This window comes from Artemia sp. Qi Xiang Cuo, chromosome 5 (genome assembly GCF_049724085.1).
Source record: "Artemia sp. Qi Xiang Cuo chromosome 5, ASM4972408v1, whole genome shotgun sequence".
NCBI classification, from domain to species: domain Eukaryota; kingdom Metazoa; phylum Arthropoda; class Branchiopoda; order Anostraca; family Artemiidae; genus Artemia; species Artemia sp. Qi Xiang Cuo.
Genome location: NC_142798.1, coordinates 75778180 through 75794852, shown reverse-complemented (window position 1 = coordinate 75794852; position 16673 = coordinate 75778180). Strand labels below are relative to the sequence as shown.

The 16673-nt window shown below is 33.3% G+C and overlaps 2 protein-coding genes across 2 annotated transcripts; both read left to right on the top strand.

The window, feature by feature from the left end:
* Nucleotides 1-4677: 4677 nt before the first annotated feature.
* Nucleotides 4678-4975, top strand: LOC148952530 (uncharacterized). The gene has a single exon (XM_089089004.1). The coding sequence runs from the start codon at nt 4754-4756 to the stop codon at nt 4973-4975; it is 222 nt and encodes a 73-aa protein (XP_088945130.1). The 5' UTR covers nt 4678-4753.
* A 39-nt stretch (nt 4976-5014) lies between these two features.
* On the top strand, nt 5015-16134 carry LOC148952529 (methylmalonyl-CoA epimerase, mitochondrial-like). The gene is made up of 3 exons (XM_089089002.1): nt 5015-5202; nt 8301-8430; nt 15886-16134. The coding sequence occupies exons 1-3, from the start codon at nt 5015-5017 to the stop codon at nt 16087-16089; spliced, it is 522 nt and encodes a 173-aa protein (XP_088945128.1). The 3' UTR covers nt 16090-16134.
* The last annotated feature ends 539 nt before the right edge of the window (nt 16135-16673 follow it).

Here is a 16673-nt window from a genome sequence, read left to right as displayed (position 1 = left end):
TAAACGAGCCATAAGTTCGATAGAGTCATTTTGATTAGTCGAAAATCTGTGATTTCAGCTAGAGTGTTTAGAGTAGAGTAGAGTAGAATATTTTTATTTATAACACGTACATAAATAAATGTCACAAAACAGCGCACATGCCTGGTGGCATAGCTTGCCTTTTGACATGGATCGTAAACGAATAGCCTGAAGCGGAACTAAAGCAAATTCTGTTTCTAACAATTGCACAGCCATCCAGCACAACATGTAAAAACAGTTTTTAAGAGTACAATAGAATATATCTATTCACTAGCATAGCTGGAGCTAACATGAGCATGCAAGTGTAAAAACAGGACAAGCAAAACAAGGATTAAGAACAAAAAACAAATAAGCAGCACCACAAAAACTTAAATCAGCAAATGCTGCTTCAAGGTCAAGATATTGAACAAGGTTCATAGGACTTGTCCTTATCGCTGCCAAGTGCGTTTTAAGGTAATTTAAGGTAAGAGATTAAAATGAGTCATGAATTAAATTTATGTATGTCAGGAGTCAGACCACACGGTTCATGATTATTATAGCGACCTTGTATTATACAGATTATGCCAATTAAAAATATAAATGGATATGAAATACTTTATAAAAGGTGTGTTATGTATACATTAAAGTCAATTATGCTCAGCATAAAAATACATTCAAAAACAAAGCCACAAGCATATCCATGAAGTAAACTGTATCAAACATTAAATATTAAATAGTTCTTAAGGTGGTATTATTAAAATTTAAAATAAAATAAGGGACAAATGAGTTACGATATCTCTCAATACTAGAGGCTGGTTAAGTCATAAGTTGTGGAAATCTTTTTTGATTTGTCGGAGTTTATCGTCTGGTCCTTTAATAATAAAGCTTTTATGGTCGAGTAATAAACTTCGACGAGTTGAGGAGTTCAAAAATATTAGCTTAAATCGATATTTCGACTTATGTCTATGACTAACAAGTGGATTGAAGTTAAGTTGGTTCAGTGCAACATCATATGTTAAGTAGCTGTGTCCAAGTATAATTTTCACACCTCTTTTTTGTATCATCTCAAGTCTATCTGATTGACCTTTTGTTAACAACGGATGCCAAGCTGGATAAGCATACTGAAGACAAAGTCTAACATAGCTGCAGAATGCAGAATTTAAGACCTCAGTTGGCAAACCAAATCTCTTCAGCTTGGAAAATGAATGTAAAAGTGAGGTGCCTTTATTAATCAGATAGTGAACGTTCAAGTCCCACCTTAAATCGTCGTCCAAATTATTCCAAGTAATTTAACTGTTTTCTCTGTCGGCAGTAGGGAATTATGAGAAGAGTGGCTGTCCACCCTTAGGAAAGGAAAAGTCATAGAAGAGTTCTGAGTTCACTTGACCATTAGTTTTACCTGTGCTAATTCATCTTTTAGATTATTGAGAATTCTTGTCAAAGTCAGACTGCTTTGTAGGCAGAGAGCTTAGTCGTAGCGATAAGACAGTAAAGTCATCATAAAATTTGAAGCGCTCACGAATTGTTGTTGAAATACGGATAAAAACAATAAGAAATGAAAGTGGGCCTAATTGTGTCCTTTGTAGCAAACAGAAAAACAATTCTAAAAATCTAGGTGGCTCATGATCAGGTAGTTGGACACACTGAGATATTTTAAAATGAAAACTAGCAAGTATATGTACAAAAAACGGACGGGTACCCATAACCTTTGCTTCCTCTTCTACTTTACTACGGTCAGAACTGTCAAAAGCCTTAACTATGTCAGCAAATAATTCATCAATATGAGCTCCATAAATCCAAATTGATGTGAATCAATCGTATCTTTAATGTATTCAAATAAACATTAAAAAATAAAACACTTTTGGAAGAGCCGGTATTTTTGAAATCAGCCTCATATCAGTAACATCCATGGGAATTAGAGAGATATACGCCTGTTTAAAAATAATAGGGAAACACCTTCAATAAAACATTGTTTAGAAATCGATGTTAAAGGAGTAAATGAAAGATCAGTAAGCTCTTTACTTAATTTAATTGACATCTCATTTGGGTAACTAGATTTACGAAAACCAAGTGTCTTCAATTTCCTAGCAACTGAACTAATCTCTTGGATAGGGATATTTGAGACTGAGTCATTTGGTAGTAATATTGTTAGTCATGGGACGAATTCTGCAAAATGATGCACCAAGATCATTAGCTCAGTAGTTAGCAGTAGTTCACTATCATCATCTCTCATCTCCACTTTGGTAATTTTAATCTACCGATAATGTTTTGAACTGTATCATGAAACTTCCTTGGTTTCGGTTTATATTTCTGTTATTTATTATTTCGGAACTATACTGCTCAAGCAAACATCTTATTTTATGCATAATTGCATTTTTAATCTTTTAAATTATTCTTCAGGTCCAGTTAAATGTGATGCATTCTTCAGTTTATCAGATCCCGAATATCTGAGGTAGTCCATGGTTTTTCATTAGATTTCACAAAGTTTTTCTTATATGAAAAAATTTAACAGTATTTTTCAAACAAATCCTTACAGCATAAACTTGCCATTTTGTCACCATCAGATATTGAGAGAATATCACGCCAGTCACGGTCTGAGAGCAATTTCCGGTAAAAATTTATTACCTCTGGTGTGTAGGTCCAACAAACCACACTTTTTTTGTCTATTTAAAATAAACTGATTAGGTACGTAGGGGCGTCGTTTGGGGGTGGCAAGGGGGGCAGTTGCCCCCCCCCCCCTATATTGTGGAGAAAAAAAATTTATATATCCCATGCCCTTTGACTATGCCCTGCCCTGTCATTTGAAAAATGACATGCCCTTTGACATATATAGACCCCTCTTGCCCTCCCTTAATAAAAATGCTGGAGATTCGCCCCTGTAGGTACGCCAGCAACACACAGTTGGTGACTCATTCTTAATGGAGGTACTGTAACTGGGGGATTGTAATATATAAGATAGTAACGTTGCTAAGAAAATCATCAAAGTCACCACGCATTATGATACCAGCATTAGGATACAAGGATGGTAAATTGTCAAAATAATACTATAAGTATGTCAAATGGTCTCGACGATAAGGGCCACGTGGTAGATAGTAAACAAAACATATCACAAGTAACTCCATTTCCTTAGGTAGCCTCTTAGGCCTGCACCACAACCATGAGACTTCGAACCGCGTTTATTTGGTATATAGTTGTTATTGAGAACTCTGTTTTTATAGATGATCGATAAATAATACCAAGACCACCACCATGTGTTGTTTAAAAAAGGTGCCTTTTCTATAAAATAATACTAACTCCTCGGTTGTGGAGCAAGATTCAAAGATACAAGCAATATCAACAAGTTCATTTTGCAAGTATAATCCGATCTCTTTTATTTTGTTATAAGTGACCAGACATTTGACAGTAATATTTTTGGAAATGAATATGGAGGAATGAAGCACTTTACACTGTGGTCTCGAATTTGCGTGTCAGCACACTGAATCGGTTCCAAGTTAGGAAACTTGGAAAACATGGTTTGGAGGGTGGATAAGTCTTAATCTCTTCGAAATGTTAAAACCGTTGGCTGCTTAACTGCATGGATTGGCGGAATGCTGGCTATTTTTGGTTCTTCCCATTTTCTCAGGATTTCAAGAGGAGGAACTGGTATGTTGGGGGAGGGATGTGCATCGGCTGCTTCAAGAAAGGTGGTATGAGATTCAATCTTATAAGCGGCACTGGATATAGCTATGTTTGGCAGCTTTGCATCAATAGGGATGTATTATTTTTGTTCCCCGTTTCTTGGACCGCAATTCTGTCTTGGAACGTAGCTTTTTCCTTTTGGAGAAAGTAAGGTGCACATTAGGACAACAATCCATGAGCAAACCTTTTACACAGAGATTTGAGTGGCAAAAGCCAAAACTCGTCAGGGCAACTGCCTTCAAATAATTCAGGCAAATATGGTGGAAAGTACAATTCTCCACCGTTCTGCAGCCACCGGAAAACACTTTCTAATGTATGTCTAAAGCATCAAGCTGGCTTAATAAAGTTTATATTATTATGTTAATGGATGATTGTAGACATATTAGGTTTTGTTGTGGTGAAACGCTGTGTGAAGATGCATATATGTTATAAGTCTCTTGGAATTTCGGGAGTTGAACTGGCTGTGCCAATTTTAAAAGTTACCTTACTCAACAACGAATTATAACAGTATTTTTCTAAAAAAATACGTATGGTTTTACATTATAATTGGTTTAAACGATGGATTATAATATTGAAAATAATACCTAATTTTAAACAAATGTTCAAAATTGTTTGTATACTTGTTCTTCCAAAAATTCATTTCAGTAATACCGATGCGTTTAAATACATAATTTGTTATTCCTTAATTCGTAGCATCAAGCACTTTTAAGTATATGATTTGCCGCTAGGCTTTTACATTATTCTCTCACGCGCTTTTGAATGGCTATTGAGTCTGTTTTTGAAGATTCAATTGTTTTTTAAAAGTAACTTATTAGTTCAATTTATTTCAAATGTCACAATATTTGTTGCAATCATTTTAGTTTTAAGGGTCTAAAATAAAGTAATTTTCAATCCAATCAGATTTGACCAAACCGGAGCTTTTTCTTCTTTCCAAGAGGTATAAATAACTTCCAAGTTTGTCGTAATTTCCAGCTTGTAAGTTTGTCAACAGTGCTTGTAAATTTAAATTTTTACTTATATTTTCTGAAAAAAATTACCTGGGCTATAACAAATTTATGGTTTACTGCTCAGAATTTCAATGTTGAAAAAATCTGCCAAAACCAATTTGGCGTTAAACAACCTTCATAAAGGATTTGTCTGGGCCTGTGTTGGACTTACAGCTTATGGTTTCTACTTATATGGCATAAGGGTGTATAGATATTTTACTGTAATAAAGCCTTACAAAGACGAACAAGAAAGAAAAGCTAAACAGGAGCTACTCTCTGAAGGTTCTAATTTCGATCCTGAGAGAATTCAATAAGCTATCAGTAAATTTTGCTATAAGTCTACTTCAGTTAAAATGATGTCATTCAGCATTTTCAAGTTAATTGGAAAGACTCATCTACCAAAATTGAGTTTTTTAGCTTCTTCAAAATTTTGCACCAATTTCAGTAATTCTGCAGTTCCAGAGGCTCTATGGAATCTTGGGAAACTTAACCATGTTGCTATTGCCACACCAGACTTAAAGGCTACCACCATGTTATACAGGTAGGGTGTCTTAGGCTAAACCAAGCTCATATTTATAGAATTCTTGGTAAATTTTTTGTTATTCATATTATTGACTTATGAATAAAGTAAACGTACCACTCAGTTCCTTTTTTATGCTCTTTCCAAATATAACAATCATTTTGTCAGAAATGAATTTTACCCCCTACCCCTATATATACCAAATTAGGGTATATATTTACACATTAGGGGTATGGGGGGAAATTTTAAACATACCTCCCATTTATATCAGAAATGAAATTTACCCCCACCCCCTAGTTTGCAAATAAATACCCTGAATTGGTATATATAGGGATGGGGGTAAAATTCATTTCCAACAAAAATGATTATTATATTTAGAAAGAGCATAAAGAAAGGCATCAAGTGGTATGTTTACTTTATTCATAAGTCAATAATATGAATAACAAAAAATTTACTGAATTCTTGGTAAATTTTCTGCAGTTCAGATTATGGACTTACAAATGAAGTAAACATACCACTTAATGCCTTTTTTGTGCTCATTACAAATATAACAATCATTTTTGTCAGAAATGAATTTTAACCCCACCCCTATATACATCAATTCAGGGTATACATTTGTACATTAGGGGTGTGGGGGTAAAGTTTATTTCTGATGCAAATGAGAGGTAAGTTTAAACTTTGCCCCCACCCCACTCATGTGCAAATATATACCCTAAATTGTTATATATAGGGGTGGGGGTAAAATTCATCTCTGAATAAAATGATTATTATGTTTGTAATGAGCATAAAAAAGGCACACCTAAAATAAAATACTTAATAACAAAATTATGGAAACTACAACCAAGAATTATGGAAATCAAACTCACCAGAATGCATTATATTAAATGGTTTTCTAGCATAACCAAAATACCAACTAAAATATTTAATTAAAATATACATAAATTGTTGTGTATATACTTTCTTTCATGCAAAGCTGATTATCACCAAGTAGATATACAGAAAGAAACCAGTTCTGTCAGACCAAGAACTTGAGTGTTGTGGGTATAAGATATAAGTACCAAAAGCTGTATAAAAACTGTGGTTTTATCCCACTTCCTGGGCCTGTGATGAGAGAAAGGTTGAGATAGCTAGGGAAAATTCTGCAGATGAAACATGACAGATTGCCAAAGATATTCCTTTTGACCAATCAACTAGGACTAAATGAAAAGCATGTTGTCCTCAAATTGGGTGGGAGGAGGTTTTAAGGAAATATTTATGGGAAGTTAGAACTTCTAGGAAGGGTATAAAAAGGGGGGTTTTAAATAAATTGGGATGGAAAAGAATGTAGATGTGTTGGCCCCTGGCAGCTTGGTGCTGTGGTCAGTTCTTAGTGGTAATACTCAGCATGTTTTCATTAACTGCATTATTGTGTTTACTTCCCTTTCTATCCATATTCATAAACCATCTAAAATAATATTCAGTATCTAACATATCTGAACTTATTCATAGAAATATCTGATGGAAGATAAACCAATGTTCTTACATAAATAATAGTTACTTGCTTCTTTTTATGAGTGAGGTAAATCCTGTCTAAATTATAAATTTTATGCATATGAAGACCATGGTATATAAAAAAAACATTGCATATGTTGCTTTAAGTTCAACCCCAAACTGACTATTTCTGTTTCTATATAAGACTGATTTTTATGTAGACCTGCTTTTTTTTGTTAAAATCATACCCTAGTTTTGAAATTTCAAGTTTTTAAACTCCAAATATCAGTAGAATAATACTTAACTCTATTTTTTTTAGTTTTGTATTTATTACCTCTAAAATAGACACTAAAGTTACTTTTGAAGAAACATATAGGCTCTGCTAATTAACATCATACACACATACAGAAGTTTTGTGGAGGGGAAAAAATTTGTCAACACCCCAAAAGTAACTAAATACACAGGGAAATTAAGGAGAATCTACTCATTTTTAATGATACAGTAATAATTGAAAGTAATTGAGGGTGTTCATAAGTCTGTTGTTCTTCTTACTTAAAGTCATGTAATTTGAGGCAATATACTCTTGAATTTGTTCAGGAGCATAATTTGCTATGGGACAGGGGGTAACTGCCCCCCTCCAGACCCATGTTTGCTCCCCCCAGACCTCAGTTTACCGCCCCCCCCCCTCCCCACTGAAATTTAGTTTCTGCAAAATATCTTGTCAAAATTAAGATAAGACTGTATAATTCATTTTCACTTGATTTTGGAAAATTGGCTCCAACTTGCCCCCCCTCCCTTCCCCAGGATTTTCACAAAATTATGCCACTCAATGTGTCAAGAACATGTTTCTAATATTTGTATTAAATTTTTTTTTTTTTTGAAGAATGGAATCTTTTTTTCTTATTATGATGCATTTTTTTTTTTATAAAATGCAACTTCTAAACTATGCATAGTGAACTGTGTTTTTAGTGTGAAATAAAACCATGCACATCCATAGGATTCAATGTCCTGTTATTGTTGATAAATGTACCATGCTCTTATTTAAGTTGTTGTTTCTAGTTGCTTTGAGGTTAAGCTTTGAGGCTTTGAGCCTGTGCCACTGCATTATATCTCACTTTACATTTAACCACATAAAAAATGTAGAAAATTTAAAATAAAAAAAGAATAAGTTTTTCTATTAAACAGTGAAAACAAATACAAAAAGCTCTGGATATTTTAATCTTATACAGAACAAAATAATTACTTCTATGTCATATAGTTTTCAGTTCATTGGCTAGACTTGTCTCAAAAGGCTTGTTAACAGAGTTCATTAAAAGTCTTGAGTTATAAACTTTTCTCCTGTAATTTTGCCTAAATGCAAGTTGAATTTTTATTAAAGAGGCACAATCTTCTTCTTCTTCTCCCAATTACAAAAGAAGTTTTGCTGAATTTACAGTTATACACTTTTTTGGTCACATCATCCCCATATATACAATGCAGGTTTTTTTTTGAAGACAAAAAATTGTAGTTATTCCTTTTTGAACTTTCCTTTGTTCATCATAGAAAGGCACTGTGGTCTTTGAAAAATTACCTAAAACAATCAAACCAAATATATGTAATTACTACTACACAAAAGATGAAAGTAGAATATACAATAATTTTTATTATAGAGATATACTCAAGGCAGAGGTAAGTGAACCTGTTGATCTACCAGAACATGGAGTGACAACTGTTTTTGTGAATCTTGGAAATACAAAATTGGAGTTACTTTATCCCCTTGGTGTCAAGAATCCAATTCAGGTTAATTCCTTTTTTCTATACAGTTGTTTGATAATTACAAATGTTGTCATGTAGGCATCATCATAGTCCACACATTAAAGTTGATTATATTCATTGACTTAGTAAAGAGCAATATGTTTAACATCTATTAATTTTTTTTTTTATTAAGGCTGGTTTTAGGAGAGGGCCAGTTCAATCAGAAATTGGTAGTTCTAGTGTCTATTTTAAGGACTGAAAGCTACTGGAGGACAACTAGTCTTCCTTCCGTGTTCTTATTGCAGACAGGTACCCATGCACCCCCTCTGGTGTAGGATATTCATTTTGAGATAGCCATTTTGCTCAGCATAGTAGGAATTCTAAATAATTCCCTCAAGTTCCTCAACTAGGTAAAGTGTTCATTGTTCACAGATAAATTTGTAGGTCAAAATTTGGGCACCAAAGGATCTTAGCTTTAAATCTTAAGATTTGTGGACGTTAAAATTGTGGAATATTTGTGGGATGGGAGAAGGATGTTGAGGTGCCTAGAAATAGGTCAAACGCCATTTTTCTCTAATCAGTTCCAGACTTACTTCTATAATTCCCTGAGCAAAGGGAAAAGGTTGAGGGGCACATACTCCTCAGAAACGGGCTAGGAAATAATTTTATTCAAATTTACCTTAGACTTTTTTCTGTAAGTCCTTGGGCCAAGAATGCCTGAATGTCCAGAAAAGAAGAAGAAAAAAAATGGTTTAACCAAAAATAGGCCTAAAAAATTTTTTTCACAAACGTCACAAATGATTTTTTTTCATGTCCAAAAATTAACGCAATTTTTTTCTAATTGGCTTAGAACTTGCTATCAAAAGATTGAAATTATTCGCTTTTTATGTTATGAATCTTTTGGCTTGAGCTGACTGAAAATTTGGCCTAACTTTTCTGTTTTCTCTGATTGCCTGCAACTTAAAGGCCATTTTTATTAAGCCAAAAGAACCTGAAGGAAGAAAAACATTTTTTTTTTCAACTGAAAAAATTGTATTATTAATCGATTATGAAAGAAAATATTAAGACGAAATTCCTTTATTTAACATATAATAAAAGTATGTCAATTAAACAACAAGCATAAATTAATTTTAAAGACGTTTTTCCAAGAAAACTTTTGGAAAAAAAAGTAAAAACAAAAAATGTGTGAACTAATTTAAAAGATATTTTTTCCAAAGAAATGTTTTTGAGAAAAGTTGAGTAGTATTAATCCTAAAACGAGCAAAAATAAAGTTTAAGCTTAAAACAATAGTAAAGCAGTTTAAATTACAAACACAATTACTATGAACGGTTAATAAAACATATTGTTTGTACTATACTGAAAAGGTTATGTATTTAACAGAAACGATGCATAAATTTCAGAAAATGACACGTTACCAAAAACAAAATGTGTTAATGTGTCATAGCATAAAAAATCACAATGCTAATAAAATCTACAGAAAATAAAAATTCTTACAATAAATCTTATTTTTGACTTTCAGTTTAGTTTCAATATTTAAAAATGACATCGTTTCTGTCATACTTTTCCTATTGATTCTAATTAATATGAAAAAATTGACACCTAACTCAAAGTAAAAAAGAAAAAAATATTGTTAATTTTTGGAGCAGACTGTATCAAATAAAATTTGAATAATCTATCAATCTGATTAAGTTGTTTATTTTGCTGAAACAAATATTTTGAGTTGACAAATCAAATAATGATTAGCCAATTGTGCTTTGGAAAGGTAAAGGATTTGTTGTTTGTTCTATTATATTTATTTTCTGTTTATATTTCTTTATTTATACTGATTTTTTATTTTTTTATTTTATGTGTTTCTATTTATTATTCATTTATGTTTATCTGTTTAATTTATATTATATTTACTATATTTGATTATATTTATTGTGCATTTAAAGGGCAGAAATTATTGGTGACAATTTACTGCATATTAGACTAATGAAATTAGATTGGTTGTTTAAAATGTAAGAACGCATAGGAAATAAAACTCTTGGAAATTTGATTAATTTACAATGTTGCAATGTAAAACGAAATTTTCTTTTAACAATGTACTTTGTTTGCAGTAATACATAAATGAAAAAAGCTGTTAAAGGGTGTGCGTGTAACTGAACGCTCGTGTAAATGAACCCCCGTGGATACGACCCCAGGTGTGCCTAAACCCCTGTTTAACTGAACCTCTGTGCAACTGAACCCCCTTGCACCTTAACCCCATGTAAGTCAATCCACGTGGAACTCAACCCCATTTAAGTGAATCCTAGTGCAACTGAACCAATATGCAACTGGGCCCTCGTGCAACTGAACCCCTATTTAACAGGACCCCGTAAGACTCAACTCACGTGCAACTGAATCCCATATAACCGAATCTTCGTTCAATTAAATCCCGGTGCTACTCAATGCCATTTAGCTGAACCTTCGTTCAACTGAACCCCCTTTTAAATCAAGCCCTGTTTGATTTAACTCAACCCAAAGCCTAAGAATAAGTATGAACTATCACTCACTAGAAGCTCAAAATTTGTTCCTTGCTTTGATCACAGTTTTTAACTAATATTAATTGCCTTTTGGGTAACCCCAGAATTTTTCTAAATTGAAAAACTCTTTCAGTGATGGGTCTGTCACTAAAATTGTGGTCGATAATTTGTTTCTTTCTCTTTTTTTTTGGGGGGGGGGGGTATTTCAAACCATGAGCTTTTCATTAGATGCTTGGGTAAGAATTTGCCAATGGACAAGTGGGAACTCTGATCTTACACCCGTTGACCTACGCTCTTTCATTTTGACCTTTGAAGTTGCATAAAACATTTTGTTTGGGTCATTCCACACAAGATTAACCAGGAAATGAAACCCGTCTTTAGCGTACAGTTAAATGGGGGTTGAGCTACACGAGGGTTCATTTGCATGGGGTTCGGTTGAACTACAGTTCAGTTACACAGGGGCTGAATTGCATGAGGGTTCAGTTGCCCGATTGTTCAGTTACACAAAGGCTCAGTTGAAAAGTGTTTCAAGGATGGTAGCCCCACACTTATTCTATGGTACTTTCTGTCCGTTTTAATTTCGAATTATTATCTGTGCTCGTTTTGGGTTTAATTTATTATATAACTTCATTTTTTTTGTTTAGGTTTTAATGTCTCTCTGTATTTTTTTTTTTTTTTGACGAACTGTTTCCTGGACAAGGTTCAAAAAATTAACATTACAATAGTAAGAAGAAAAGAAAACAAGCATTACTACCATTATTTTAAATAGCTTTGCATTGCCATTGTTGATGATATTGAAAATGAAGATATAGTGGTTTGATAATCAGGGTTTGAAGAGAGTAACAAAGGAAAGGGCGACCCGGCTCAATAGTAACCGAAGCTCTAAAAAACGGAATATGATAACAGTGGATACATCAAAAGAATCAGATTTTTATGCTGATTTCAAATATATAAGTTCTATTAAGTTTAATTTTACCTATCAAACGTTTCGAGCCTGAAAAAAATTGCCTTATTTTCGAAAAAAAGGGGGACACACCTTTTCAAAGTTATAGAATCTTAATGAAAATCAAACCATCAGATTCAGCGTACCAGAAAACCCTACTGAAGAGGTTTCAAGCTCCTATCTGCAAAAATTTTGTATTTTTTACCAGAAGAAACATCACGGATGCGTGTTTATTTGTGTCTTTTGTTGTTTTTTTCCCAGGGGTGATCGTATCGATCCAGTGGTCCTAGAATATCACGAGAGGGCTTGAGCGGAAATTAAAAGTTCTAGTGCCCTTTTTAAGTGACCAAAAAATTGTAGGGAAACTAGGCCCCCTCCCACGCTCATTTTTCCCAAAGTCACCAGATCAAAATTTTGATCTAGCTATTTTGTTCGAAATAGTCGATAATGTAGTAAATATGTCTTTAAGGATGACTTAATCCTTCACAGCCCCAGAGAAAGGGCTGCGAGTTTTGAAATTTGCCCATTGTTTACATATAGTATTGGTAACCTGGAAGTATGCAGACGTTTTCAGGAGGAATTTTTTCTGGTGGGAGGGGGGAGGGGTCGGAAGAGGGGGTTACGTGGGAGGATATTTCTATAGAGGATATTTTCATGGGGAAAGGGATATTTCTATGAAGGGGGCGCTGGATCTCCCAGCATTATTTTAAAAGAAGATCAGAATTTAGGTAAAAAAAAACAAGTTTTTTTCCACTGAAAGCAAGGAGCAACATTAAAACTTAAAATGAACCGAAATTATTACGTATATAAAAGGGTTCGTACCCTAGTCAACACTTCGCTCTTTACGCTAAAGTTCTTTTTAGTACTTTCAAAAGAGCTATCTATTCTAATTAAACGGCCTTTGTGATTCAGGAGTCATCCTTAAAGAATTGGAACAAAATTCGAACTTTAGCGTAAAGAGCGAGCTATTGACTAGGGGGGGGGGGCATTATATACGTAATAATTTTTGTTCGTTTTAAGTTTTAATGTTGCTCCTCACTTTCAGTGGAAAAAACTTGCTTTTTTTTATATTTAATTCTCAATGATATGATATCTTTCAAATCATGTCTCCTGTTTTTTTAATCTAATTTCTCTTTAATTTTTCCACGGCCTCGGAAAGCTGGGAGAGGGCTATTTATATTGCACATTCTGATATCGAGTGCCATTTTAAGTGACAAAATAGATTTGAAGGTCCCTATCCTTTTTTGTGGCCCCACATGGTATCAGATCGAATATTCACAGTACCACCTTTGATCAGATTTTTCCAAATAACCCCTTCAAATTACCCTTCCACACAATCTTTATCATTAACATGGTTATGATAAAAAAATGATAAGAAAACATATGACTATTAACAGTTCTCCAGACTGTCATAATCATACACACTTAGTATGCCACATTGTTAATTTTGATTTCCATCAGAGTTGGTTAAAAGGATTCTTGAGATTGCCCGACCCCCACGTTTTTTATTGATGCATACCAAATTATTGTTTCTACCAATATTGTGTTTAAGGGTATCCAAGCCTGTTGATCACAAATACGATACTAATGTTGTAACACAGAGGCCGAAAACCCTGATACATTCCGCACATATTCACAAATAAGGCCTGAATTCTACAGTGTAGTATTTGAGCATTTCTGAGGCTGTTGAATACAAATATGAGGCCAGTATTGAATTATACGATTTTTTTTATCGTATTAATAAATTTTATTAATAATAATTATATCTTATTAATTTGATAATAGTAAATATAAGAGAAAATAGAGTCCAATAAGAAAAACCTAATTTGGAAATTCAGTTGCCATTTGATGGCGATCCCTGTATTTCTTCTGTAAAAGTAAACAGAACTGAAAGAGTGAAAAAAAAACTGGAAAAGAAACCGAGATTTAAAAATTTTGCCCGAGATCGATAGAGTCCAATTCTCATTTGGTGATGGTTTTTCTAATGACAATAAAATTGAGAAAAAAATAGGAAAAAAAAGGCAAAAAGAGAGAAATAATCTGAATTCAGGTTTTGCTGACGGACAGGAAAATTTTATTGGAATTATTTTTGTCAGCTTAATGCTTCGGGGAAAATAAAGAGCCTTAAGAGACGGAGGAAGCCTCCGTCTTCTTGTTGAAAAACAGAAACGAATGGATGATAAAATTTGAATGATGATAATGTCCTTGTTGTATATCAGAGTCCTGCACGGGATTTCCAATTTTCCATTTGTATTTTAAAAGACCCATTGAACCCATTCAACATTTGAATCATGCACACAATATAAATTTAGGGGTTAGACATATATTTTAAAACCATTTTACGAGTTGTGATTTTGTTTGGTTTTTGGGAGAAATATGTCTTTATATGTATTTTTGTGATCGATTTACGAGTTGGAGGAATGCTTTGGAGGGGATTGTCAAACCTAATAACAGCCCCCCCCTCCCGGACATGACCCTGTTCATAACAGATTTAACTAGAGTAACTTAGAGTTAAGATTGGGACGAAGCCTTGCATATAATAAATTAGTCAACCAGAAATCAATTGCGACATTCCAAAAGATGTTAAGTAACATTTTTGTAAAGCTGAATTTTGTGTATTATACCTTCAAACTAAAAATATGTTTAGATTGGTGCAATATGTCTCCTCTTATCTTTTTCAGTTCTCAAGATATTTAGAGACTTCTGTGTTCCTGCTTTTCTCGCACATACATAGCTGGGACATGTAACTCTTTGATAGCAGAATTGTCTTTATTGTAGCCTATCGTTTGAATGAAAAAATGTCTTTTGAAGATTATTCCTTCTCGGGATTTGAGGGTTTACGAAAGATATGTCTAGTTTTCAATTTGGGTTGAATTATAGTAGCGCTGGGGTGAGATCGCTCTTTTTTGCTGCTTGGTCAACTGGTTACGCAATCATATTATTATTTTCGACATAACACCTTAAATTAGGTATCCTTTTCTCAGACCACACTACCTTTCTATGACGAGCAAATAGTTGGTCAAATGGAAATAAATTCATTTATTTAGACAGTGAAAACAGGTACAAAAGTCTAGATATTTTTATCACATATGCAGCGATCCTCATCACTAGAAATATTAAAGTTTAAAATTGAAATTAACATATTTATATAAAACAAACTAATTAACTTTAAGGTTAGTCACAAAATAATGAACTTCCGGGCTATTCACTAGATTTTTTTTCGGACAGAGTCCAATGACAAAGTTCATTCAAAATCTGGATATAAATTTTCTTCTTTAATCTTATTTAACTGTAAAATAAATTTTTAGTGAAGGTGGTAAAGTGTTCCATGTCTTCTAGTTGCAAACTAAATATTGAGTTGGTTGGTCTCATTTCCCCATATATAAGACTTAGAAATTAATAAATAAATTAGAAATTAATTTCACATTTAGGCAAGATAAGAGAAGAAGATTGACATCAAGACTTTGAATGAGCTTTGTCATTGAACTCTCTCCGAAAAAATGATCTAGTGAATAACCCGGAAGTTCATTATTTTGTGAATGACCCGAAAGTTAATTATTTTGTTTTGTATAAATATATTAGTTTCAATTTTATTACTTTAGTAATTCTACTGATGACGATCACTGTATGTGTGATCGAAATATCTAGACTTTTGTACCTGCTTTTAATATCGAAATAAATGAATTTATCCTAATTTGAACGTTTATTTGTTTGCGATAATATTAAATCTCAAAAGTTGAATCTGGTGCCACTTCTTAAAAAAACTTCTTGTGTTTTGCTTCTCGGAAAACCTCAGTTTAAATAGTCTTAACTCGGTGATAACAATTCACGAGAATTTAGGGGGGACATTAGGGAGGACAAATCTAAGGGGACAGTTTTTTTTTTTCAATAAGAATCCTTCAAAAGGCATTTTCAATGAGAATACCAAAAAGCTGTTTTTTTTTAATTTTAGAGGCTAAATCCAACCCCCCGCCTAACTAACGCCCCTTTTTTATTGTAAACTACTCCCAACTCCAAGTTAATTCCCTGCTATTATTCTTTTTCCTTTGCAGAACTACTTGGACAAAAACAAAAATGGCGGTCTTCATCATATCTGTATTGAAGTTGATAACATAGATGAAGCAGTGAAGAGTATCAAAGAAAAGAAAATTCGATGTTTAAGCGAAAACACAAGAATTGGTGCTCATGGAAAACCCGTTATGTTTTTACACCCAAAAGATTGCGCTGGAGTTCTTGTCGAAATAGAACAAGCTTGATTTTGTGAAGTAGTTTTGATCATAATAAAGTTACCATTATAGCTACTTAGTGAAGAGCTACTTAGTGAAATGTTTGCAATATAAATTGAAGATAGTTCAAATACAAAGTCTTATCAATTGAGACCTGTCAATTATGGAACAGACTTAGTTGAGATTGATCTAACTAAATGAATAAGTTACAAAAATAAAATCACAATGGCCTAATAGAACGCTCACTGACGTTTGCAATTTAGTCAAAATATAACTCATTTGCAATAACTTCTAAATATAGACGTTCCACTTTTAAGACAGGTTTAATTTTCAGTTCAATCCTGTCACATTTGGACAGGTTTAATTGAAAGGCACAAGCAAAATTTTATGAGGTATTTTTCTGTTGTTATATCGTGTATTTTTTTTTTTTTTGGGGGGGGGGGATACAAGAACAAACTTATAACGGCATCAAAAATTTGTTTACATTCATTTTTATTATGTTTTTACAAGTCGGACAGACATTTCGGGGGGGGGGGGTTAAAAACCCCTAACTCCGCCTGGATACGCCCTTGGGTGTTACATAGGCCAAAAGTAGTTCTACAATTAGCAATATA

Coding starts and splice junctions, on each gene's coding strand:
- LOC148952530 (XM_089089004.1), top strand. CDS start 4,754: ATGTTGAAAAAATCTGCCAAAACCAATTTGGCGTTAAACAACCTTCAT.
- LOC148952529 (XM_089089002.1), top strand. CDS start 5,015: ATGATGTCATTCAGCATTTTCAAGTTAATTGGAAAGACTCATCTACCA. Junction 5,203..8,300: donor GCTACCACCATGTTATACAG/GTAGGGTGTCTT, acceptor TTTTTATTATAG/AGATATACTCAAGGCAGAGG. Junction 8,431..15,885: donor GTGTCAAGAATCCAATTCAG/GTTAATTCCTTT, acceptor TTTCCTTTGCAG/AACTACTTGGACAAAAACAA.